This window comes from Camellia sinensis, chromosome 1 (genome assembly GCF_055761805.1).
Source record: "Camellia sinensis isolate YWXY chromosome 1, ASM5576180v1, whole genome shotgun sequence".
In the NCBI taxonomy this organism is placed as follows: Eukaryota; Viridiplantae; Streptophyta; class Magnoliopsida; order Ericales; family Theaceae; genus Camellia; species Camellia sinensis.
Window position 1 is genome coordinate 79,829,189 of NC_138961.1, and position 27,657 is coordinate 79,856,845.

The window sequence follows — 27,657 nt, forward strand, 5'->3', positions numbered from 1 at the left end:
CAAAATGAAATGTAAACATAAGAGAAGTGAACCTTTTTCAAATCTCAAAATTGGCGCCAAGTACTGGGAGTGAATAGCACTTTCTATCACAAGTCAAAAACAAAATGTGATAAGAAAAATCATCTCTAATGCGCAAAGCTCTTGCTTATTGAGAAAGATAGTAGAAAGGTAAGGTGACTCGTCCTCCATACTTTATTTCGTATTCCTTCATACTTTATTTCGTGGGCTCTATCCTAGGCTCACAACAGTGGTCCAAACTGTTCATCTCATAAGCTTAGTAGTAAAGATGAGTTGTGCAAAAAAATCAATTTCATCAGATATCACTAAACACATGACAAATTACATTTTATTATTAAAACGGATGGCAAATATGAGTTTAAAGTTAAAACTATCTATTTAGTAAAATAATATGCTAATTGTTCACTGACATTTGATGAAAGAGAATCCCACAAATGAAATATGAAAGAGTATGGAGGATATTGGTATGGAGAAGAGTAATTCTCGAGTTACTCTTACCTTTTTGTGAAGAATCTAAAATCTTATTAACTTCAAGCACTTGATATTCTAGAATTCTGCAGCTGTCTGGATCAAATCTCCAACTTATCCCGGCACTTGATCGATCACGACCTTATGAGTTTCACTTGAACAAACAAAATAGCTACATTGTGAGAAATAGAAACAACAAAACTTCTCCAAAATAGATTTACCAAGTTACATCATAACGTAAATTGTTTATGAGCAGATTAATGAAAACTCACTAAAAATAAAACAAAATTTCTCCTATTGAAAGATCATGTGTACATACAAAACAAAACCAAAAAAAAAAACTGGTGATTGAAATCATATATACATGTACCCACCCACATGTCAACTATCACCTCATCTTTATCATTCCATTTTCAAAACAAGTAATCTGCATGGGTATAGATACCAAACAACTCTACACACCTTCATGCTATTTACGATGCCATCTCTCTTCAGTGGCTAACTTAGAAATTGAGGCCCTGTAACAGTTGTTGGGCTTTGAGTGACCTTTCTGATGTCAAGACTCAAACTCCTAGCTGATAATTGAATATGAGACTGACAGGCAGAAGCTAAGATCCATTAATACTCACATTAGGTGCATGGGTGGGTGAAAGGATCTATCTGCTGAAGCAACCACGCAATTTTTCATGGAATGGATTGTTAAGATGCATCTGGTAATTCCTTAGCGTTCTTCACAACCAAATCATAGTTGATGGAAGCCAACTGAGACAAGTTCTGAGTACAAAGGAACATATTACAAAATTAGATTTCAACATAATGAGCTGACAATGGACATTTTTTGGGCATAACCTGGAGATAAAACGATTATACTTCGAAGGTAAAAGCCAATTTTCAAGGATAACTCATTTATTCAAACCACCACCAGTTTCCATCACTAAATTGAATAGGATGATGTGAACAGAGTGTCAGAATTTCAATTCCATGTGGTGATTAACTGTTTCCAAATTCAAACAGCAAATATCTAGGCGTAGAAAGTCTCACCTTAAACGAGAAATTACTAAATGAGTACTGCACACTAAGGGTTGGAGCATTGAATTCAGCCAAATGTCCGCATTCATCCCCCTGTTTTCAAGACCCATAATGGTTAGCATGGTAATTAGAAATATCAACTGGTACAAATCATATTATTATGCTTTTTTCAAGTCACAATAAGCCATGTGGCTCGTGTCCATATGTATCCATTTGTAATTAGAGCAATCAAATCTGGATTTCTGGTCTGCAATGGTAGATACTTATTGTCATATAAAAAAAGAATACATACATCTTCATCTTGTGTGTAGCATGAACCACTGCTGCAAGAAATACTACATGTTTCAGTCATGTCATCAAAGTCACTGCCACCACCAACATTTTCATCTTCTGGGTTCCAAACGTAGCGGCTCATAAAATAACTAGTGTCAAGTGCTTCAGCTGAAGGTATAAACATGGCCTGCACATTGGTGAGTTTGCAAATTCATTAACAATTGATTGCTTTCTGTTAAAAAAACAAAAAAGAAGAAGAAGAAGATTCAAACAAATGACCTTCTGCCTTGCAAGTGTGTCCCAGTTGATATCCTTAAAGAAAAAATGTTGCTTTACCTGCAAAAATTAACTTGCAGCCTTGCTTAGTTTCTATTGCCATCAACACTTGCAATTAAATGTAGAAAAATGTTTTTACCTCTCTGGCCCCTGTTGCACCTAATCTTTGACCTGGATTTTCTATCAGCAATCTGAAATAAAGAAGAAAAAAAATATGTAGTTGCTAAATACATCTTTCTTGGAACTTTCTCAAGTACAAAAGGACCCAAATGACTAGTACATCAATAACAGTTCCATATAGCTGCCAGATATTAGTACTTATGGATCCTTAATTCTATGTTGCTGAAGCAACTGAACAGCAAACATGCATAAAAGTTGGACAAAGTAAAATGGAAACACATATCTGATGCACAAGTAGTGGAAGAAATCATAGTTCTATATCTTTACAAATTCTAAAGAACCTTGCACATTGCTTTAGCTGGAAATAGTGGCAGTAATATACCAACCAAGAACATTAAAATGATCAAAATATGTTAAACTAAAATGGTAGTGACAAAATCATGGCACAATATCAACGTAAAAAAGACAGACAAGAGAGGTGACGGTCAAGAAGATATTATTATTACTACTAAATGTTTGGTATGGCATCTAGTTTCTCTTTCATTCCTTCTAACAAAGATAGAAATTGAACTCCTAAAACCACCCCTCCCTTACAAATGCCAAGTCAGTAATTTACTGGTGTGGTACAATAGCTTTACACAAACAGACAGATGCAGAACTTGGAACAATACAGAACTGCAGATTAGTATAAAAGTGAGTTCAATTTTAATTGCTTTCATATCATTAGTGACGCAAGGAAGCGTGTATGGAATGAATACAAGCAACAAAACAACCACGAACAACTTATATAAAGAAACACTATGTAATTTATTAATAATTCATCAAAAGCATTACATAGGTATTTATACTAAACTAATTCTTGTAGAGTAAGCTATGAACCTACCAAATGGGCTAATTCTTGCCAACTACAGAAAACAATCAAGGAAAGATTAAGTCTTGCTAAAGAAGGAAAATTTACTGGCTTGCTAATCGGAACTTCCTTGACTTTTGTTTATCCAACTGTGTAAAGAAAACTTCCACCACTTGTTCTGCATTCATGTCAAGCTTTAGGAAAGTGATATGGAAACAATCTCTTGCTCGTGAACCACTTAACGGCTAGTGCTTGTGCTGAGTTAGGATCATCTCTTACTTGGAACTTAAAAAGTAGTTCCACACTGAACCCTTCATGTCAAAATTCCAATATATCCAAAGACATTTTTTTTTTTCTTTTCAAACTACCTTTTACTTGCACAGAAACACATTAAATTGGTCAAAAATAACAAAACAAGTCAATATAGATACAACAAGAGCAATACTATCTGTTACAATACACATATTGGTGGTTTACATGATAAAAACCAACTAAATCTCAAAGTGCGTAGTTCATATTAGGGATGTATTGATATTGTGGGTGAGAGGTGTGGTTAGAGATAGTCAAGGAAGATGGCGGGCACTTCAATGGACTGAGATCACCGGAGGTGGCGAGAAGAAGGCCAAGGCAAGCTTGGAGAGGGAGAGGTTGGGAGTAACGGACCTTGAACACTAATGTAGAATGTGAGAGGGGGTGTTTAAGCGTGAGACTTAGGCCTCGTTTGTTTTCAGAGATAGAATGGAGGGGATTGATAGTAAGGGAATTAATAGTGAGAGGATTGTTAGTGAGAGGATTGATAGCGAGGGGATTAAGTAAAATTGTGTTTGTTTTGGTAATAGCTGTTAGTGTAGGGATTGTCAAATTATTTTTATATAAAATAAATACAAAACAATAAAAAAAAATACAAAAAAATTAAACATGAATGTTTTAATAAAAATACCCAACATGTAAAAAATTTTAAAAAAACAAAAATAAAATAAAAAATTTCTAGAAAAAAATAAAACAAATAAAATAATAATTTTTACTTAACAAAAAATATAAAAAATTAAACATTAATGTTAAAAAAAAAATGCCCGACATGTAAAAAATAAATTAAAAAATAAATAAAAATAAAAAATTTCTAGCCCGCCAGACTATTTTTCTAATACCAAGTCCTACAGGCCCATCCTAATCCCCTCCCCAAGGAGATTTGTAGTCCAGAGGGGATTACAAATCCCCTCTCCATCTCTCAAAACAAACATGATATTAATGGGGCTCTACCTCACTATGAATTCCAATCCCCTCTCTATAACCCAAAACAAACGGGGCCTTAGTGTGTTAGAATTATGGAGTATTGTTGTGGTGAAGTGAAGTTTCTTGCTACATATACGATATGTTATATAGGCCACAAGAGTATTGGAGCCCAAGCAAACTGTTGAACAGGTGGCTCGTTCTCACCAACTCTGCCAGAAGTGATATAAGCCCTTTTACCATCTACCAGGCAGAGAGCAACGTTTCATGGTAGGAGGAAAGTAACATTTCGTATATGCATTGGATGACATGAATGTAAGGTCGTTGTTGCCTCTTCTCCAAGCCTGGTCAAGATGGAGTTGTCTTAGCAAGAAGACAACCATCTCGACAATCCTATGACCTCAGCCGCCAGTCCAATATCCTCTAATGATCCTAAGCAGTAGTGCTTGGGTCCTGCTCCCAACCCAGGCAACCAAGTAGGTGAATGAGCCAAGGCCCACCTCAGTGTTTAGGAGAGCCAGGGGCTCGCTTCCAAGCAACCAAGTAGGAGAATGGGCCGCCGGCCTATCTCAGTGTTTGGGAGAGCCAGGGGCTCGCTTCCAAGCAACCAAGTAGGAGAATGGGCCGCCGGCCTATCTCAATGTTTGGAAGAGCCAAGGGCACGCTTCCAAGCTACCAAGTAGGAGAATGGGCCGTGGGCCTATCTCAATGTTTAGGAGAGCCGGTGTTTATCAGTCCAAGTCTAAGTGAACTGGGGGCTGATTATATTGTTGTTTGGTCTTGGAGCAAGATATGAAGGACCATGGGCCCTGCGGGGCCATGGTACTGCTTGGTGCAGGGCTCTTCATATTTAGATATATTTGAGCTTGTATGTATGCTCCTGCTTAGGAATAGTCTTGGTTTTGCATGGTGCCTTGGCACACAGTGCCCGTAGGGCTCGCCATGTATCAAACACATGATATGCCCACGTGGTGTCTTATTGGTCTGCCACGCGAGTGGGGTTTTGGTGATGTGGCACTCGTAGGGCTTGCCACGTATTGGGTTTGATACAAGTACCCACAGATATCTATCATGTTGCCACCACGGAAGATTTTCAAAAAAAGCAATGTATGAGTGGCCAACAAGGATCCGATAGAAAATCCACAACCAAGAGGGGGAAAAAAAAAACTAGCATTTTGATTTTATCTCAACTTACAATCTTTTGAATATTACTGATTTCTTCAAATAATTGTTTACCAAAGAAAACTATCAAAAACAAATACCATGCAAGTAGTGATCCCAATGGCCATTTTTACTGTAATAATGACACACACTCTTCTACCTACAACTATGGTCAAACAAAAGAACTTGCATAAATAGGTAGCTGACGACCAAAAACAGCATTATATCATATCATAATTTTAATATCCAAGAACTCAGCTTTTTTTTTCAAACTTACTTGTCAATTAAGTCATATGCGTCGTAGCTCATTTCCTCTGGTATTTTGGGCCAGGGTATATCTCTATTCATAATGTTGTCAAATATTTTCTGCAGTAAAACATGACCCATCAGTAATGATACTTATTTGTATGCCCAAAGTCAACCAAATTGTACAACCAAAAAACTTATCAAGGTCAACAATTTCTATTCATGTGGTTAGATATCAGAAAATAAATATATATATATATATATATATCAGAAAATAAATATATATATATATCAGAAAATATATATATATATATCAGAAAATAAATATATATATATAGACACATGTGAATATTGCACATGGCTACTCTATCCAACGGATTTACACAGTGACCAAGTACTGGTAAAAGTAAAAGAAAAACTGTAGTAAGCAGCATCCTGAAAAAATAAAATAAAATAAAAAAGAAGGTAACATTATATGGATTCTACTATTTCAGCTTGCTACAGTTCACATCCCATGCCTTCATAAATTCGCACAAACCCACTATGTGCTGTGGTGGAAGTTACAAATGGAACTATTTCATGATCTTAGGTAGAACTCAACTACTCCAAAAGCAAGCTATTAAAGTGAGGGTTCCCTCACACTTAGGCCTTGTTTGGCATGCAAGTGTTTTAGCTTAAAAGCCAAAAAATTACTAAAAAAACCAAAAAGCCTATAACCTATACCAAAAAGTCAAAGATTCTCTTTTCTCTCTACTTTTTGTACATCTTTTTGTAAAAAACTAAAAAGTCATTCCAAACATACTAGTTTTTTTTATCTCATATTTTAGCCAAAGAGCCAAAATGTTTACTTTTGTACCCTGGCAATGTGAGATTTCGCTTCACACCCTCCCTCACTCATAGCATGCTCACTTACTTGCCAACACCTACCGTATGTAGACCAAGGACATGAATCCTACCCATCCCCACTACTCTGGCTTTGAAACCATGTTAAGTCACCAATTATCTTAAAAGATTAAACTGTTAGAAAATGAGCTCAATAATGTATATCAAATTATTCAACAATGTAACATGGTATCACAGCCGGAGTACCAGGGATGATTAGGGTGTGTGTCCTTGGCTTGCATGATACAAGCACTACCAAGGAAGGGTGTGAAGCAAAGTCCCACATTACCTTGGTAATAAAGTAGTACACAATATATAAGCATGAGGCACCTTCGCCTCAATAGCTAGCTTTTTGGATTGAGTTCTACCCAATACCGTGTAACTTGGTGTTAGAGCTTAGGATATGAAAGGTCTTCCATTCAAGTCTCTCCATTTGCATTTGGTCTCTATTTGCATTATTTCTTCTTGCGTTCGCAGTCTTTCTTCTCTCTCGGGATGGATGCTTGCATCTCCACATGCAAAACATAATTGCACATGAGGAAGGCTATTGCATAGCTTGATATACATTGTTGGGCTTGTTTCCTAATAGCTTAGACTTTTGGGACAATTGGTGACTTAACTGAAACAAAAATCAATAGCCCTAAAACAATAAATTGACATAAAAGAACTTCAAGTGATTAACTCAGTACAATTTTGTAAAGAACTTGATCCTCTCTAATCATGAATTCATGATTGCAGCCCAAAATGAAGTTTTTTAAACACAAGGAGATAGAAAAAATCTCAAAGGATAACAATTAGATATAATATTCATAATAAGTCACACAACAATAACTTATGTTGTTCATTTTATTAGCCCATAACACCGATACTTGTCATTTCTTTATTTAAATTGGGTGCTAATGTACGCAATTATGAAGCCCACCAAATATGTTTAAACATCCCATAGACATCTACCACAAATGAGAAGTATAGTGTTTTTCTTGGAAAAACAAAAACACTACTTTGACAAATGTCCAAGAAAATGAAATTAGCAACCATTCCATTGTCAAATTGACAAAATCGGTCAAACTTTAATATCTCAATTAGATTTCACACCAAATAACAAATGTTGCTAGCTCTAACCAATGGGTTAGATATACACCTGTTCTGCTATCATTTGTGCGCTCCACTAATTTCACAGGCCATTGGTGTGAATGATTGAATGAACATCCCAGGGTTGGGTGGGTGGGGGGGTTGATGAGCATATTGTAAAGGCTTTTTTTCTTCTTCTTCTTTGTCACAGATGTCAAAAAATTAAGTATTTAAAATGCATATGAAAATGAAAATCACAGTCCATCCTTCAACAGTTGATGAATTGTCAAGTCCAGGCGACTTACCTGTGGATGGTCTGCATTAAAAGGAGGAATTCCTACAAGGAGTTCAAAAAGAATAACACCCACAGACCACCAATCTGCAGTTGCACCTACAACAAAAATAGTACGCCAAGATAATACAATTCAAAACCAGGGAAAAAAGAGGAGAAATAAAAGAAGATTGCTAGTTCACAGCATCTGAAATATCCACTTAGCAAATAAATTCCGAACCATGTCCCATGCCAAGAAGTATCTCAGGTGCCAAATAGTCAGGGGTGCCAACAATTGAGTGCTTTTGGCGCTGTTCTCTTTTAATGAATGATTGTGATGCAATTTTTGGTTCATCGTCCCCAAGAAAAGTCGTACTACTAACTGCTGGACCTGAAAAGTCATCTGTGCTGTTTATGAGACCTACCTTGGAGAGCCCAAAATCTGTCAACTGTAACAGAAGGGATTAGATTTGTGAGAAGTGACAAGTAATATATCAATTACAATGGCCACACAAATACTAACAATAATAATAATAGTAGTAGTAGCGGTACAACATAACAATAGAGCTTAAAAATAGGTTAGTATGAGGCAACAGTAGGTTTCACTTAAGAAATCAATAGCACATAAGTAAAACTTTTGACGTACACCACGATTAGAAGAATTGACATCAAAAGGAAGTTAGTTCAACATAACATAAGAAATAGGTTCACCATCCTTACACAAACTCAAACAAGTACAAGGTCTATTAAAAGTTGACCAATCACAAATTATCAACCCTCCCAATAAATTCTAATTAAAAAAAAAAAATCAAACATCAAGGACCATTTCAAATCCGTTAGAGAACTTGCTTGATGTTGCACTACATACTAAAGCATTATCAAGTCAAAAAGGAAGAGTAAAAGCTTTTGTTGAGGTGCACGAGACACCAAACGTAGGTATGCTTGCTTCCTTTCAGCATTTTTTTTACACTTAAAATTGTTGGAACAAATCGTCTTGAATTCTCCAATTGACGGTCTTCAGGTCTTCAAAACTTGGCAATGAACTTGTCTATGTAGAATAGAAATATGATGCTTCAAGTCGCATTACTTAGTCACTTTCCTAAAGACAATATTTGCACCCATCAAAAAGTGTGCAAGGGGTTACAGCAAATTCGCCTCCAGAATACAATGAAGACTGACTTAAAGATCAAGTCTACCGGCGTCAGCACTGACGACAGTAGATCAGAATATTCTTGATATAATCAAGAAAACCAAAACACTAATAATCAAATCTGCAGAACTTGATTACCAGTAAGAAAAGCAGAAATTTGCTTAAGAAACTCTTGTTCGAAAACCCAAAATCAAGAGGGAGGGAGAGAGAGAGAGAATTGCAGGGATGCCTCTAAATTTTTTGGATAGAATGAAATGGTTGATTTCGCAGCCTATTTATAGGCCTTGATGCACCTAATTGAATGGTCATGTCCCTTGATCGCATCCGATCAGATCTGACCGTTGGATCGATGATCTACGGTGCAGATCATTCTCACACCGAATAGATGTCTTGACTAATCACACCTGATCATGATCAGGTGCCATCTCATCCGTACGATCGCGCGCATCTCCAATCAACAGCTATAATCAAATCACTCCAGCAGACATACAACCATGCGATCGGTTGGTTGACTCACCGCTAACGAACGCCACATCACTACCATGTGGAGCTGACTGTATTCCACATTGGATCCACGTCATCGCTCCAACCTATCCGATGCAAATAGGAAAGTGCCCTCATGGTGCCTTGCGCTGAGCTAAGTGCAAAGTGCGCCATCAAACGCCACACAGCCCACGCCACGCGCTCGCGCGTACGTGTGCGTGTGCAGCTTCGCACCATCCTTGCAGTGTGGGTGCATGCACACTAGCTTTCACCTCACAATTCCATATTAAAAGAAATATTCCATGTAGCACTTTATTAAGTGCTCCATGTTTTCCTCTCATTCCGATGTGGGACAAAGTCCCCAAGCTTGTTTCAAGCTTTCCAAAGAAAAACAAGGAAGGTTTTGAAAACACCCAAAAATTAATCTATGCATTTTAAAAACCATTTTGAAAAATTCCCCCACCATTGTCAAAATAGCAGATGATGACTCTTGGTTCACTTGGCAGCCTTATGCATAAATGAAGATATCTTATGATTTGAATCATTCACTTAGTAAAGACATCTCAAAGTTAATCAAGATGGCATAGTAGACTTGTCTTTAAACTAGCGATCTTATACGACTAACCGGACATGTCTCACGCACAGTACAGGTTACCTCAAGTATTCAAACAAACCGACACGTGGAGTGGCCTTGTGTTTATATCCTGTTTCATGAGCGCTCTAGAGTCAAGCCCTTGGACTCATAGGAAGTGGCACCACCTCTTACACTCACATAGGTAAGCTTACTAAGAGTACCCCTGTAATTTACAGTACCCTAACAACTCAGTTGTAAGCTTATTAAGAGTTTGCTAACTCATCATCTTCTTTTCACATTACAGGTACCAAGCACTTTAACCTTGAGATGAAAATGAAATAAAACTAAGTGCTTGCAATCACGACATCTGGTACTTAGGCTCATTGAACTCAAGACTTGATGTTTCTTCAAGCGTTAAGTCGAGTTTCCACCAGAAGTGATTATGTTAAGTGGGCTTAAGACCCATGCCCTTTGATGTTTTCCACACCAAATCCCTTACAAGTCCCTTTGTTGAGGGGTTAGCTGAGTTTTCACTTGACTTTACATAACTAATGGTAATCACACCTTCTGTGATTAACTGCCTGACATAGCTATGTCTCAGTCGGATATGCCTGGACTTTCCATTATAGACATGGCTATAGGCCCGTGATAGAGTTGCTTCACTATCACAATGCAAAAATATTGGTGGCATAGGTTTTGACTATATCTTCATCTTTAATGAGAGATTCCTTAGCCGTTCTGCCTCTTTGCTACAAGATGCTAATGCTACAAACTCAGACGCCATGGTTGAGTCTGTTATGCATGTTTGTTTCTTAGAACCCTAGGAGATAGCTCCTCCTCCAAGAGTAAAAATCCAACCACTCGCGGACGAGTGATCTTCACGGTCAGTTATCCAACTAGCATCCGTGAATCCTTCCAGCACTGTTGGATAGCCATTATAGACTATTCCATAGTCTATGGTTTTCCTCAAGTACCTAAGTACTCGGTTAACAGCATGCCAATGCACACTACTAGGATTACTAGTGTATCTACTAAGTTTTCCCACTGCAAATGCAATATCAGGTCTAGTGCAAGTCATGGCATACATCAGGCTACCTTCACTCTTGAATATTTTAGCTGATCAACCGCTCTTCCAGTATTAGGATATAATTTCAAATTTGAATCAAAAGGTGTAGACATGGGTGTACAATTATATTGATTAAATTTCTTAAGAATTTTCTCAATATAGTGCGACTGGGTAAGAATCAAATTATTGTCCTCTCGTTTGATCTTAATACCCAGAATTGCATCAGCGAAGCCCATGTCTTTCATACTAAAGCTAGATGACAAGAAACTTTTAGTACTTTCAATGACATCATTATCAGTACCAAAAATAAGCATGTCGTCTACATATAGGCATATGATTACACCTCTGTTGCTAGTAAACTTACTATACACACACTTATCAGATTCATGTATCCTAAAACTTTTTGACACTATTACTTTGTCAAATTTCTCATGCCACTATTTTGGAACTTGTTTTAGTCCCATATAGTGACTTCATGAGTTTACACACTTTGTGTTCTTGACCCTGTACAACAAATTCTTTTGGTTGTTGCATGTAGATTTTCTCATCTAACTCTCCATTTAGGAAAGCGGTCTTAACATCCATTTGATGGATTTCAAGCTTATAGATTGAAGCTAAGGCAATCAACACTCGAATGGTGGCAATTCTGGCTATCGGAGTAGATGTATCAAAATAATCGATACCCTCTTTTTGAATAAAATCCTTAGCAACTAATCTTGCTTTGAACTTGTCAATTATGCCGTCAACTTTCATTGTCTTTTGAAAATCCATTTACAACCAATTGGTTTGGATCCAGGTAGCAAATCAACAAGTATCCAAGTATTGTTATCCATGATAGAATCCATCTCATCGTTTATTGCTTCTTTCCAGAAAGCAACATCTTGAGAATTCATAGCCTCCTCAAAGGTTAATGGATCTGAATCCATATTCAAAGAAATCATTGTTTGCTTACAAAAAGCTTTCCTAGTTCCTTCTACAAGGTAAATAATGAAATCAAGGCCAAATGACTTCTCAATCCTAGCTCTCTTACTCCTCCTTAGCTTTAATGGGCTCATTAGGTTCATTAGGCTCCATGGATTCATGTCGTTTACTTTCCTCTGTAGACATCAAAGGAGTTGATTCATTTTCTTGATTAGAATCCAACCTTGGAATGGTTGTGAAACGATTCTCATAAAATATCGCATCACGTGATTGAATGATGGTATTTGTTTCCACTGAACCATTGGGCTCTACTACCAAAAACCTATATGCTTTGCTATGTATAGCATAGCCAGGGAATATGCATTCAATTCCTTTTTCACCTAAATTCTTCCTTTTAGGTTCAGGCAATCTGACTATTGCTCTACAGTCCCATGTTTTCAAGTAACCAAGATTAGGTTTCTTGTTTTTCCAAAGTTCATAAGGAGTAACATTTCTTCCCTTGAAAGGAACTTTATTGAATATGTGACAGGCAGTGAGCAAGGTTTCACCCCAAAAACCAGAACTTAAATTAGAGTAAGAAAGCATAGCATTAATCATTTCTGTTAATGCCCTATTCTTTCTTTCAGCTACTCTATTTTGTTGTGGTGTGTAGGGTGCAGACTTCTTATGAATAATACCAACATTTTCACAATATTCTGGAAAATGATATTCACCGCCTCTATCAGACCTAAGTCTCTTTATTTGACATTACACTAATTTTCCACTTCTGTCTTAAAAATCTTGAATTTATCAAGCACCTCATCTTTTGAATGCAAAAGATAGATATGACAGTACTTAGAAAAATCATCAATAAATGTTACAAAATATCTCTTACCACCTCTAGTGGGGGCATAAGTTCAAGCAGAGATGTGATTTTATCTACTTTAGGAAATGGAATGCGAGTAATTTTATATTGCACATAAAATTTGCATTTTTCAAACATATCATTATCATACTTAGGAATTAAATCTAAATTAACCATATCATGCAATTTCCTAGTATTAACATGACCTAAACGAGCATGCCATAAAGAAAGAGAATCAACAATATAAGCAAAAAATAGATGTATTATTGATAACGTTAAGTTTGAACATTCCTTGATACATATAGCCCTTCCCAACAAAAATTCCACCCTTAGACGGGACAAATTTGTCCGACTCAAATACTAACTTGAAACCATGCTTATTAAGCAAGCTTCTAGATGCAAGATTTTTCCTGACATCAGGTACATGATAAACATCACTAAGACTTAAGACTTTTCCATATGTGAACTCTAAATCCACCATCCCTTTGCCTTTGATAGCAGCAGTTGAAGAGTTGCCCATGTAGAGAACTGTTCCATCACTCACTTGTTCATAAGTAGTAAAACGGCTTTTGTCGTTGCCGACATACCTTGTTGCTCCTAAGTCAATCCACCAGTCACTAGCATCTTTAAGCATGTTCACCCCGGATATAACAACCACGAACTTGTTCTTGGCATTTGACGCTTCTGGCTTCTTCTTGTATGACCGGTATTCATTTCTAAAGTGCCCTGGCTTGCCACAGTGCTAGCAAGCCCCTTTCGGCTTCTTAGTATCTTTCTCGGGTTGGGGTTCACACTTATGCTTCTTTTTGTTAAACCTCTTGCAATCATCCACCATGTGGATCTTAGAAGTCTAAGCCAATTGGTTATCTTTACCTTCAAGAAGCCTTGACTAGTCCTCAACTCGAAGGTGTTGAGCCAATTCCTCTAAAGTAAGATCTTCCTTTTTGTGTTTCTGTTAGAATTTCCCATCTTTACCTTCACCTACTCCACTACACACTCCACTTCACCTACCTCCACTTCACCACACACTCCACTTCACCTAACCCACTATCACCTCCACTACACCTACTACCACATTTTCTTCTATATATAGATTGTATAGGAATTGTAATTATCAATAAAATTACAAACATCAATCAATAATACAATTCTCTTTTTCTCTTTATACATTAAATTTCTACATGGTATCAGAGCTATAAGATTTAGGCCCGTATTTTGTTTTCTCACCGGCGGGCAGCCGGCCGGCAACCTTGCCTTCGCTGCCCGCTGGAATTTTCTTCACATACCTCTACTTTCAACATCACATGAGTGAAAACCACACTTTTCCATCTCAATTCCCACCCATTTCCAATTCCCACTTCTTCAATCTATCCAACTCTTACTTACCATTTTCTGCGTCTTCCACACTCCTTTTGTCTTCTTCTTTTTCTGCAAATTGGAAAGCCTACTAATATGTGTACAATGGACAGTGGTTTGAAATTGGAGCAGAAGTCACTGATCAATGAGTTGACACAAGGGATGGAGATAGCCAAGCAACTAAGATTTCATCTGAATTCAGCATCCTCTGCTGAAAACCGACAACTTTTACTACAGAGGATACTATCTTCTTATGAGAAGTCTCTGTTGATTCTCAAGTCATCGGCACCAACCACTGGCATGCCTGAGTCTTCTATTTCTGGTGATGGAAGTCCTCAGAGCGAGGACTGTAATGGTGGGGGGGGGGGTTTAAGGATCATCACCAGGACCAGAATGTTGTCTCCAAGAAGAGAAAGGTATTGCCCACATGGACTGATCCAGTGAGGATTAGCTCAGAGAATGGATTTGAAGGGCCCGTTGATGATGGCTATAGTTGGAGCAAATATGGGCAGAAAGACATTCTGGGCACCAAATATCCCAGAAGCTATTACAGATGCACAAATCGTAACAGTCAAAACTGTTGGGCTACAAAGCAAGTGCAACGATCATATGACGACCCCACCGTATTTGAGATCATATACAAAGGGAGGCATGAATGCAACCAGACCCCCCATACAGCTCCACCAGCACCACCCAGTAAAGCTGCTTCAACAAAAGCAGACCCATTATTCACCACTCTTGTCTCCCTCTTTTCGTTTCTTTTTCTTTTCCTATTCTCCTTTTCTACTTTCCAACAAAAACTCACACTGCTCTCCACTCCAGCACACCCATCATTTTGCCCTCTCCACTCAACACCCACGTTCTTTCCCACTTTTCTTTTCTTTTAATATATATATATATTTTTATTATAATATTTTTCCACCAATATATTTCCACCATCCTCTAAAATAATATTTCTTCCCATCCTCCCACTTTGACCCATTCTTTGTATTATTATTATTCTTATTATTATTATTATTATTATTATTATTATTATATATCTTTCCAAAAAATATATATATATATATCTTTCCAAAAAAAAAAAAAAAAAAAAAAAAAAAAAAACACAACACAAACATTTCAAATTTGCACAACAACCCATATTTTATTCATCTCAGGGATCACCCCGATCACAATTTTACACAAAAAAAAAAAAAAAAAAAAAAAAACAACAACAACAACAAACCAAAACAATGGCTTTTTTTTTCTTCTCTACTCTGCCGCCGGTCTTTTCTTCTTGCCTCCGTCCTGGGCGGCCCTTGCCGGTGTTGCCTCCGTGTTTTCCACGCCGCCGAGCACGTTCACTCCCCCATACTCCTCCACTGCAGCATATGGAGGACCTCCAAATCGGAACATCACGGTGGCCTTCCGCTTCAGCTCCTTGTTTTCTGCCCTTAGCACGCTTATCTCTGCTCGCGCATCCTTATACATGCGTTGGAGCAGAGCCAGCTGGGAGTTTAACTGCTGCACCTCATTTGCCCTACTCTGCAGCCGGTTCGACAAGTTTGTCACCGCAGTCATGGTTTCCACACATGACTTCAAAGTATACTGATTGGCCTCCACATCCGACTGCACAGCCATTTTTTGCTCCACCGACCGCATCGGAAAGTTCAACGGAGCAAACACAGAGGTGTTTGGTTGAGGTTCACTGGCCACCGCACCAGTTATTTCTCTTGTGGACTCGTTAAGGTCTGGAAAGAGAGTGAGCAGACCACGGGAAGATGAAGCCATTTTCTGGACAACAGAGTGTTACAGAGTGTCTCTCAGGAATCTCTCTCAGAAAACAGAGTGTTACAGAGTATCTCTCTCAGAAATCTCTCTCAGAAAACGAAGAGTTTTTCAGAGTTTTTCTAGCAGGTTTTTTGTCTCTGCTTCCAAGCCTCAGCCTCAGCCTCAGTTTATAAAGACCCTGACGAAGAGGCAGACATGCGCATCATGCGCCTCTCGGTGCTCGCCGACAACTTGGGCGCGCCTTTTGATGGCGCGTCTTTTGATGGCGCGTCTTTTGATGGCACACCTTTTGATGGCACGCCTTTTGATGGCACGCCTTTTTATGGATTGGGCACGCCTTTTTATGGCACGCTTTTTTGAAAAATTGGGCACACCTTTTGAGGGTGCGACTTTTTAGGGGTCCGACAAGACTCTGTAAACTGTCCCGACATTGATTCCGGTTAGCTCCTTTATGGGTCCGACAAGACTCTGTAAACTGTCCCGACATTGATTCCGGTTAGCTCCTTTATGGGTCCGACAAGACTCTGTAAACTGTCCCGACATAGATTCCGGTTAGTTTCTACAAGGGTCCGACAAGACTCTGTAAACTGTCCCGACATTGATTCCGGTTAGTTTCTACAAGGGTCCAGCAAGACTCCGTAAACTGTCACAACATTGTCTTCTACAACGGTCCGACATGACCCCATAAACTGTCTTCTACAACGGTCCGACATGACCCCATAAACTGTCTTCTACATCGGTCTGACACCACCATACAGTGTCCTCTACAACGTTATGACACCCCATACAGTGTCTTCACCAACGGTCTGACACGACCATACAGTGTCTCCTATCCTTTTTTATTTTTATGTATTTTCTTGTTTTGTTACTCTCTCCAAACTCAAGTTGGTTAGTTTCTCTCCTCCTTGAGTTTGCGGGGGGCTGTTAGAATTTCCCATCTTTACCTTCACCTACTCCACTACACACTCCACTTCACCTACCTCCACTTCACCACACACTCCACTTCACCTAACCCACTATCACCTCCACTACACCTACTACCACATTTTCTTCTATATATAGATTGTATAGGAATTGTAATTATCAATAAAATTACAAACATCAATCAATAATACAATTCTCTTTTTCTCTTTATACATTAAATTTCTACAGTTTCATAGTTTTCTTAAAATCCTTCCAAGAAGATGGCAGTTTCTCTGTTATAGATGAAACTACAATAGATTCATCCATGTTCATATTCTTTTGTCGAAACTAACTCAGAATATGTTGGATCTCATGGAATTGTTCCATAATGGGCTTTGTATTAATCATAGTAAAACGCATAAAATTACTAACAAGAAATTTCTTACTAGTGGCATCCTCGGCGAGGTACTTTGACTATAATATGTCCCATAGTTGCTTTGTCATTTCCAGATGTTGATACACATCGAACAAAGAGTCTGACAGTGCATTCAGAATGTGTCCTCGGCAAATGTAGTCGTCATTCTCCCATTTGGTTCTGGTACGGGTTTGCTCCATAGTCTTGTCTTCTTGCTCCACCGGATAGGGGGTACTTAGCACATAGACCACTTTGAGAGTGGTGAGCAAAAAGTGCATCTTCTTTTGCCAGCGTCAGAAATTTCTTCCATCAAAACGGTCAAGCTTAATGAAATCTTGAGTCATTTCCTGAATAGACATCGCCATATCTAGGTATTGTCTTTAGATTGTTGGAACAAATCGTCTTGAATTCTCCAATTGGTGGTCTTCAGGTCTTCAAAACTTGGCAATGAACTTGTCTATGTAGAACAGAAATATGATGCTTCAAGTCGCGTTACTTCGTCGCTTTCCTAAAGACAATATTTGCACCCACCAAAAGGTGTACAGGGAGTTATAGCAAATTTTCGCCTCCAGGATACAATGAAACCTGATCTAAATATCAAGTCTACCGGCATCTGCACTAACGACAGTAGATCAGAATACTCTTGATATAATCAAGAAAACCAAGACACTAATAATCAAATCTACATAACTTGATCACCAGCAAGAAAAGCATAAATTTGCTTAAGAAACTCTTGATTGAAAACTCAAAATCAAGAGAGAGAGAGAGAGAGAATTGTAGGAATGCTTCTGAATGGAATGAAATGAAATGGTTGATTTTGCAACCTATTTATAGGCCTTGATGCACCTGATCGAATGGCCATACCCCTTGATCGCATTCGATCAGATCTGACCATTGGATCAACGATCTACGGTGCAAATCATTCTCACACCAAATAGATGCCTTGACTAATCACACCTGACCACGATCAGGTGCCATCTCATCCGTACGATCGCGCGCATCTCCAATCAACGACTATGATCAAATCGCTCCAGATCTGACATACAACCGTTCGATCGGTTGGTTGACTCACCTCCAACAAACGCCACGTCACTGCCACATGGAGCTGACTGTATTCCACATTGGATCCACGTCATCGCTTCAACCTGTCCGATGCAAATAGGAAAGTGCCCTCATGGCACCAAGGTAAGTGCAAAGTGTGCCATCAAACGCCACACAGCCCACACCACACGCACGCGCGTGTGCGTGTGCAAATGATGCGAAGCACCATCCTTGCAGTGTGGGTGCATGCACACTAGCTTTCACCTCACAATTCCATATTCAAAGGAATATTCTATCTAGCACTTTATTAAGTGCTCCATGTTTTCCTCTCTTTCTGATGTGGGAAAAAGTCCCCAAGCTTATTTCAAGCTTTCCAAAGAAAAACAAGGAAGGTTTTGAAAACACTCAAAAATTAAACTATACATTTTAAAAACCATTTTGAAAAATTTCCCAACAAAAAATTGTGAATGAACAAATATTCAATCTCTTCATTTTAAATTCACCTGACAAGTGATAGCATATAAAAATTCATCAAACAGACCATATAAATGGTTCATAGGAAAATCCACCATTCAAAAAGAAAAAGGTGACACCACTCCACATACATGGCCAATGGTAAGAGATTTTGAGCCCACCCTCTCTACTTTCCAAAAATTATTTTTTAGTGTAAGGTTTTGAGAATGTCTTTCAATTTGTCCCCTCCAAAATTTGTTTGTAGCTCTTTTCTATTATCTTTTCAACAAAACCCCTACAATTTAACCATTCAGTTTTTATTTTGTTATAAAATTCCTTTATATATATCATATTATAAATAATAATTATTTTTCCAACTACTCAATGGAATATGATTTCTTTGCTGCTTGTTAGCTCATCTGAGATGTTGAAAGTATAGAGATTTTGTTAAGCAATTGACTAGAATTGGGGCATAAATTGAATTCACAAAGCAATTTAAGAAAACACCTTCTTTATGAATTACAACCGAATCTAAAAGGCTCTCCTTCAAATTTGAGGATTTAAAGGATTACAAGAGACAACTATTGGATTTGAATGGTACGATGGTTTATTGTTGTGATATGTATGATATTGATAATTGATTTTTTACCAAACCAAACCAAACTAAGTCTTGTGTCCCAAACTAAGCCAACCCAATAATTTGTCTTAGCATTGCCACCCAAGCAAAAATCCTAGCTCCACCACTGTACATGGCCCATATATACAGAAAGTTCTCTAGGACTTCTTCCCAGCAAACAGTACCAAAATAGGTAAAGTGCTTGAAGCCTTAACATTCTTCTATTTAAATGCCAATTTCCCAAATAAAATAAAGGGAAAAAATACATAAACAAACACAGTAAATTACTTACTAATTCATAAGGTCTGAATAAGAAACACAGTGATATGTTCAAAAAAAACACAGTGAAAAATAATGTTCCACATCATATCAAATATGATGAGAAACAAAATGTCTTGGCTCTTTTGTCCACCAAAACTCTATCGAAGGTTGCTCATGTTAACAAACATGCAAATGGAGCCTCCTGTTACTTTCAACCAAATAAAAACACAAAGTTCTCCCCAAAAAAATATGACAGCTTCTTAAACAGATTATCTTTCCGCTTGAGATATCAGAGTAACTAACACATGATTTGGTTCCTTATTTGAGAGGAGAAATGAGGAATGAAGAGAAGAAGAAAACAGAAAATAAGAGAAAAGAAGTTTAACAAAGTTTCATAATTTCATAGCTGTTTAGGTCTCGAAGAAAGATTATCTTCTCCGGCAATTTATCTTCTTTCCGCCCCTCTTTAATTGAATCAAATTGTGGAAAAGAGAAACATTTTATATACTTCTTCTCTTCTCCTATGGAGTGTAAACCTATTTTTATCTTTACAGCTACACAAATCTATCATACTGTATAAGTTGCAAATAAGTAATATTTATTTGATTATGCTAACGAACCACATATTGTCAGTATTATCTCTCATACATATAAAAGTGACTGGATTATGTTAACAGTGAAAAAACTAGAACTATAATATATTGACCTTGATGTGACCATCTGGACCTATCAACAAGTTATCAGGCTTTAGGTCTCTGTGAATGACACTTAACGAATGCAAATATTCCAGTGCAAGAACCTGCAAATAATAGATCAAAATATTTATAAGGTTATAATATATTTGTAAATTGAAAAAATAAAAAGAAAAAAAGATAAAGTGTTCATTTTCTCAGTTAAAATTATGGTTATACAAAATGCCTTACAAGTTCTGCCATATATATGCGTGCCATGTCTTCATCTAAGCACCCTAGATTTCTCAGCAAAGAGTAAAGATCTCCTCCATTTAAGTATTCCATGACCAAATAAAGATTTTCCCTACATGTGAAGGAGTAGAAAAATCGGACCTGTTATCATTGGAACCAACACGTCAGAAAATTATTTCTACATATAGGGTTTCATTCATTTGTTAAAAACTGTAGGGCCTACTCACCACAAAAGGATTGCGAAGTGATATTAAGATATTACGCTCAGCCAAAATGCTTTCAACTGCATTTTTACGAATCGTATCAGCCTTTTTTAAAACCTGTAGAAAAAACAATAGCATACAAGTTATTACCAAACCAACATTGAATCAAGCCATCAAAAGAACAATGCACATACATGGACATGCATAGCATGTAATAGTAAGATTGATAATATTAATAAGGCAAACACGGAGGTAACTCGAACTGACCATTCTCAATACTCTGCTCAATTCTCCAAAAGTGGCAAGTGATTAAGGGTCAAAACAAATAGGCATTCTCTGAAAACTAAAGACAAAACTACAAAACAAACCGCTAAGACCACCTGAACCACTTCCTTTTTTACAGTTCAAACACAAATCCGTCACAGGAATGAATAATTTAATATTCCAAATAATCTATCCATTTCATGGAGTATGGCCTTACCTTTATAGCAAATAAGTCCCCAGTTGCCCTTTTCCTTGCCAGGAAAACTCGACCAAATGCACCTCTGCTGATTGGTTTTATTATTTCAAAATCTTCTATGGATGTCCTATCCTTAGAAGGATTGATAGGGCTCGTTCGCAAACTACGAACTATATCATCTTCCACAGAACTATCTTCATCAGCAATGATATTTGATGATTCTACTTTTTCATCTTCTATTTGCCCACAAAGACGGACATATTTTTCCCTATAAAATTTGAAACATGTAGATCAAATTTAGAAATAAAGTAATTGTATGCGAAGTAATAAACAAACTTTTTTTTTTTAGGGAAGGGGGTGAGGCGGTGGGGGAAGCACACATAAAAATTAGTGCAGTTAAAACAAAAGATAAAGCTGGAAGCAACTAGCAGTAATTTTTATGTTTTGTGCAAACCATGAAAAACATTTGAGTCCACTGAACTCACTGCAATAGTTTCTCTAAACATCTTCCAAAGGTTTCGACAACAAGGGCATCCACTTTCCTGTCTTGGATGGCATATTTTAGGTTTTCTAGACGGTCAAGCAAATACTCCAAGGCACTGTAGTCGTTAGTGTTTACATTGGCTACAGATCGAGCAATATCCACTAGCTTGTTTATCTGCCATTCCAAGGTACTTTTAGCAACTTAATTTACACAAAGAAAAACTCGAACAAATTAAGAAACCAAATTATAAAATAAATTGTGCAAGAAATGCCATAATATCCGAAAGGACAAAGTAAAAGACAAAAGGAAGAACAAATTGTTATTGTTACCAAAATTTCTAATCCAAATTAGACACTAGAGCAATTCAACACAGACATCTTCCAAGATTTCTCAATTAAATTTGATATAAAATCAAGACTTTCTATATAGTATGCTGGTTGTATTTCATAACATGCAAGGCAAACTTCATAAATTGGAAATTTCTTCTTGATAGGCTTTACTTGTTTATTATCTTTAGGTGGAAATTTTATACAGAATTAAATAATTCCTTTTTATAAATCAAAAGGTTTAGATAGTGCAAACAGGGAAAAATTTTCCAAGAAGTTGATTAATAAAATTGATTATTAAAAATCATCATAATTGTGGAAAGGTTTAGATATTGAAAACAGGGTGAAGCATTCCAAGTAGATTATACATAACATTGATTACTAAAAATCATCTTACATAGTGGAAATTAGAACCAGATATTTTCACATAATATCCAAAGAAAACTGCATTGGCATGACAATAATATAGTTGGATTCAATCAAGAGTGTAACAATTTGAATAGAATGTATCAGTACCAACATATATATGTGTCCTTTGAAAAATCACACCATCATCTGGTAAAATGATGAGTGGCGAATAATTTGAAACAATATGTACCTGCTGACCATTTTCATGCTCCAACATTGTTCCCCGTCCACTCAATAGCAATTCAATTTGGCTTGTTCTTGGGGTAACTAATGGTGATCGTGGCGTTAAGCTTCCTGCTGATGAGGCTTTCTTACCTAGATCAGGTGTCAAAAGGGCACGAGTTTCACATGACATGTCAGGGAAAATGTTCAGATCATCCATCACAAATGCATTATCAGCTTCAGGAGCACAATCAAGCATTTCTTCAGAGCAGTGATGAGAAAAGTTGACTGGCTTGGGTGACAACTCAGCTAAATCTTCAGGTGTACTTGAAGTAGACACTCTTGCAACCTCCGGACTTCCTATTTCACCATCTGAGCTCTTTGGTGTCCAAGACTCCAATATCCTTTCAAGAGTTTCTGCAACTCGTTCAAGTCGTTCATTTACAGTTAAACCTTTTAAGTCACATCTATCAGCAATTGTACAAATTCTAGAGTGCTCCCCTACATGTACGGTCGGTATTTCAACCTCACATATCCGACAGATAAATAAATTGTCATATGTTACATGGTGTTGATCACCTAGAAATGCCGAGGTAACTTTTCGTACTTTTGATGATGTCTCTGAATTTTCATAAGTGCACAAGGGAGTATCCAGATTATCAATATTATCATCAACACCAGCTGTTTCATCTTTAACATGCGAGCTATACAATTTTTCCTTAGATGGGGTGTCAACAGAACCTGGGCCTTTTGGATTCTTTTCAGCTGCAGATGGAAGTTTCTTCCAGGCTGACATCCTATAGCTGCCAGTGGAGGAAGCAACACTTTTGTCAGTGCTAACCTCTCCAGTGTCACCTCCGCTAGCAAAGTCTTGATTTACTTGATTATGTTTAATAGCTATATTGTTTTGTTCCTGCCCATATCCTTTCTTGGGTTGCGTTTCAGTCGCTTCCTTTCCCTCCATTGAGTCATTGAAGTCTTTGTGTGAGGGCCCAAAGAATTGTTCCGGATACACTCCAAGGTCACTGAGTTGGTGCAGACCCAGAATGTGGTCTTCTTCATAACCACTCTCTTTTTGAAACTGCACAAGCCGAGTGCATCGAGTGAGGATAAATAAAAGGCGGGTATATAATTGTTTAAGTGTGCTCATTGGTAGCTCCTGACGCTGGTCGTCCAAATTCTGTACAATGCCTTCACATTTCAACCAAAAATCACTTGGCGACATTTTTGCACAAAACCTGGTTGTAACTAACAAATCCTCCAAACTCTCTTTCCATTCAGGATGTGAATCTGAAGTTTGTTCAAGTATACCCACCAAATCTCCTGCAAAGATACCTAAGTCAGAGTTAACCTCTTCCTTCAATCTGTCAAATTTTGCCCTGACCATTACCATAATTTCCTGGGGGGAAAAAATAAACATCTAAAATGAGTAGAATTACTGAAATATGAAACAAATAATAAATCAATAAAAATTGAACAAAAAAGTGAATTCGACAATGACAAAGAAGTGAACTAAAGGGAAACATGAGTACCTCCATATGACCAAATGGACGAGACTTCCAGAATGGAAAAGGCCGCACTCCTTTGGAATTGAGTTCATGAGAAAAGCTCTTGATATCTGCCGCTCTCTTTTTACGTCCACTTGTAACACGCAGTATAGCCTGGAATCGTGGAGATTGGATTTCCTTGGCAAAAGCTGCATGATGACCCTACAATAAGCATAACGCCATGAAGCTGGGCTACCTAACTCCTCCAACTAACTTCAGAAGGGGAGAACAAATATGTGAAAACCACACAAGCACACGCACACAATTAAGTGACGACTGAATTACCTCCAGTCCCAGACTGAGGGATGATGGGGCTCTTAAGGATTTGGATTGACTCCATTGGACCTTTTTGCCTACAAATAATTACACACCACTAAAAATTATTGTTTTCTATATAATAACCTCTTAAGAACACACCACATGTGTGCATATCATGATTAGTATAAAGTGTTATAGCGTTATGTGAACACAACCATGCCCCCGTTAAAATGATTTCCTCTCCAGTCTCTCTTAAACCACTTTTTCCACTCTCCTCAAATGTAGTGACCCTTTTTTTCAAATTCAAATTAGATTATTTAAATACAAGAAGGTAGCATATACAAATATTATTGAGAGATCTTGATAAATAAAAACATTGGTTCCTTTGGAAAATAAAAATATGACAGGGCTTTAATTTCAGGGAACACCAAAATTGTGTTTTCCCTCATGTATTAGTACGTATTTGCAGGGAGAAAAAAAAAATGGAATATGGATATAGGAAAACTTAAAATCAGTTATTGGTTTCATTAAGATAAACAGATCAACATTATAATTCCAAGTTACATAAGTACTATCGTGCACTCTCTCAAAAATGAAAGCTTAATTCTCATGCATATGGTGTTTTAATTTCTGAACGAAAAAATGCTAATAAGCACTTGCCACATAAAGGAAATGACTTTGTCTTTGAGGGCAGAAACGGGGGTTTTGCGTCTTTCCGAGTGGATGAAACGAATGACATCAAAACTTAATATCTACACTAATACATAACCGGAGAACACCAATTTTGTGTCTTCCTATTTTTTGAAGTTTAGAAGATTTTTTATTTACTCACATTGTCCCGTACAAAGAATTAATTACTAATAAAATGGCATTAAACATTATCGGCTTGAAGGCCCAAAATGTAAACTGGTGGTTGAGACAACTCCAAAATCCATAGTAAGTAATTGAACAACTGCTACGGTATATAAATTCTTGAATCAATCCTCCACTCACTGCCATCTTCACCATTGACAACATTTCTCTCAAGCACACTATCAGTGCTGCCTTCATGGTATAAGTCTCTCTCTCTCTCTCTCTAAATATTTGTGTATACATATTTGTGTATCTATGGTTTGGCAAATCATTATCGCTCTCTCTATATATATCCTCCATTGTCTCCAGATTCCCTTTCTAACAAAAACACTCATTTTTAGACTGAATATGGACAATTGCTCCTCCTTTTAGAGTTACGCACAGCTCTCGCAATACGAACGTGGAAAATTCACATACAGAGGCCTATCATAGGAACATAGAGTTCAAAGTTTGCAAAAGTTCAGGGCAGTGAAAGCCCTCCTTACAGTAAAAAGGCCACAGGACTCCACCAATACCCATCATCAGTACACAGTCAGGCATTGAGTAGCTGTTCATGCAATACAGAGTTGACCACTTAAGAAAACAATTTAAATTTGTTTTCATGTGCTTTTGTGTTAGATCTTATTTCTCTTAACAGTTTACAAGGTAGAGCTATTGTCTATCGCTTCTTTAATGTCTCATTTTGGTCTTGGTTTTTAGCTTATACCACTAATTTTACATTTGAGAACCATTGTTTCGCTCTGTTTTAGTTTTTATTTTTTTTTAAGGTGACTTTTGCTGATCATCAGTAAGTAAATAAAGGGGCATTGACGTCTAGCTTTTGAGTAAGCAATTGCATTTCCCACAAAAGTCTAGAGTCTTTCTTCCACCAAAGGTATGAGACTCATATTCTTTATATTAATGATTTATTTACTCATTTGAAAAATGTACATACCTTTATGTCTAAAGGGAAGAACAAAATTTATTTATTTTTTTGCAGTTTCTATTGTTTATTCTTAATTTAATAAATTAAGCATCTTCTCAAAATCTTGTTACATACTGAAGAAGAGATTAAAGAAAGAAAAACCCTCTACACATTCAGCCGAGTTAAGTGAAGGAAATTTTCTCTTTTGAGCATAGGAAATTTTTTCGTGCCCATTAAAATCCCATGAGTGCACACCAGCTGGTAAGAAAAAGCATAGTGACCCTTTCTAGTTTTAGGTGCATTAAAAACAAATTTGCACTCACATAGTGACGCCTTCTAGTTTCTATTACTGTTCCCCTTGATCACAAAACTTAAAATTCAAAAGAATTATCACATACACACATTCTAATTCACATTTGAATGAAAAAGACAATATCTCTAGCCCAATTCAGGCGTACATATATATGTGTATAAAGAGAAGAAATATGAGATACAGGAGAGAAGCTGCAGAGAGATAAACGACCTGGTTCTAAGGATGTGGCATTGTGATGAGGAATGGACGATTTGGACCGAGGACCGACTTCATCCTTGTTTGAAGGATTGGCAAGCGAGGACGAGAATCGAAGAGGCGAAGGCAGGGAAGCCGAGCGAGTTCGAATGTGATTGAGACCGAGAGAGGACGCAAGAATTATGGACTCATCCTCACATTCCGATTCAGCATCACCGACATCTTCGTCGTTTGCATCCTCAATCTCGCCCTTGCTGTGGCTCCGGCGAACCGGAATCGGAGGGATCTTCCTCAGCTTCAACCTCAGTGGCGATGAGTCCGCCGTGTCGGTGGTGTTTGGTTCTGGTTCGGAATTCTCTGAATAAGGAGGTGGAGTCGACATTGATGGTGGTTGAAGATTTGAAGATTCGGCTCTTTCATGGCGTCGTCATGAGTGGATTCTAGTGTGAGAACGAGATAATAATTCAAAGTTTTGGGAGAGAAAGAGAGATTGTAGGGTTGGGATGAAGAGAGAGAAAGGTGGATAAATGGAACAATTCAGGAAAGAGAAAGTATAAATCCATGAGAGAGGGAGAGAGAGAGAGAGAAAGAATAACGGATATAGAAAGAGGGAGAGAATTGATCGATTCTGGATTAAAAAAATCCAAAATTTTAATAATATCGGTAAATACATACAGATTTGTAACGTAATGTAGTGTTTGTTATTCAAGACAAGGATTTAAAGTTTGATGCAGATGAGAGAGAGAGAGAGAGAGAGGAGATGGCAGAGGTTTTCGCGGGAAATGGGTAGAGGCTGACACGCAAGTGGGATTTGGTTTCAAAACGGAGGCTTTTCCCAACATAAGCTCTTTTTCTATTGTATTTCTAAAATTAG

General features: G+C 37.5%; 1 protein-coding gene and 1 pseudogene across 6 annotated transcripts; one reads left to right on the forward strand and one right to left on the reverse strand.

The window, feature by feature from the left end:
* Nucleotides 1-27,579, reverse strand: LOC114288234 (putative serine/threonine protein kinase IRE). 5 transcript variants are annotated; one of them, XR_014336581.1, is made up of 19 exons: nucleotides 26,799-27,578; nucleotides 24,547-24,614; nucleotides 24,247-24,423; nucleotides 22,743-24,113; nucleotides 21,820-21,992; nucleotides 21,356-21,602; nucleotides 20,899-20,991; nucleotides 20,672-20,812; nucleotides 20,455-20,547; nucleotides 8,137-8,344; nucleotides 7,930-8,015; nucleotides 5,703-5,791; nucleotides 2,204-2,255; nucleotides 2,068-2,124; nucleotides 1,808-1,975; nucleotides 1,528-1,608; nucleotides 1,116-1,260; nucleotides 949-1,004; nucleotides 1-640 (listed from the first exon to the last, which is right to left on the reverse strand). XR_014336581.1 is itself a non-coding variant. In XM_082880115.1 (17 exons), the coding sequence occupies exons 1-17, from the start codon at nucleotides 27,163-27,165 to the stop codon at nucleotides 1,186-1,188; spliced, it is 3,546 nt and encodes a 1,181-aa protein (XP_082736241.1). In that variant the 5' UTR covers nucleotides 27,166-27,577; the 3' UTR covers nucleotides 676-1,185. The 5 variants fall into 5 exon arrangements, 2 of the variants coding, with proteins under 2 accessions (XP_082736241.1, XP_082736254.1); XR_014336572.1 differs by lacking the exon at nucleotides 949-1,004 and having other exon boundaries at nucleotides 5-640; nucleotides 26,799-27,577; XR_014336582.1 differs by lacking the exons at nucleotides 949-1,004; nucleotides 24,547-24,614 and having other exon boundaries at nucleotides 5-640; nucleotides 24,247-24,410; nucleotides 26,799-27,577.
* Nucleotides 14,104-15,279, forward strand: LOC145795508 (putative WRKY transcription factor 53 pseudogene; annotated as a pseudogene). The gene has a single exon (XR_014336567.1). The product of XR_014336567.1 is annotated as a putative WRKY transcription factor 53 pseudogene (transcript).
* Nucleotides 27,580-27,657: the final 78 nt, after the last annotated feature.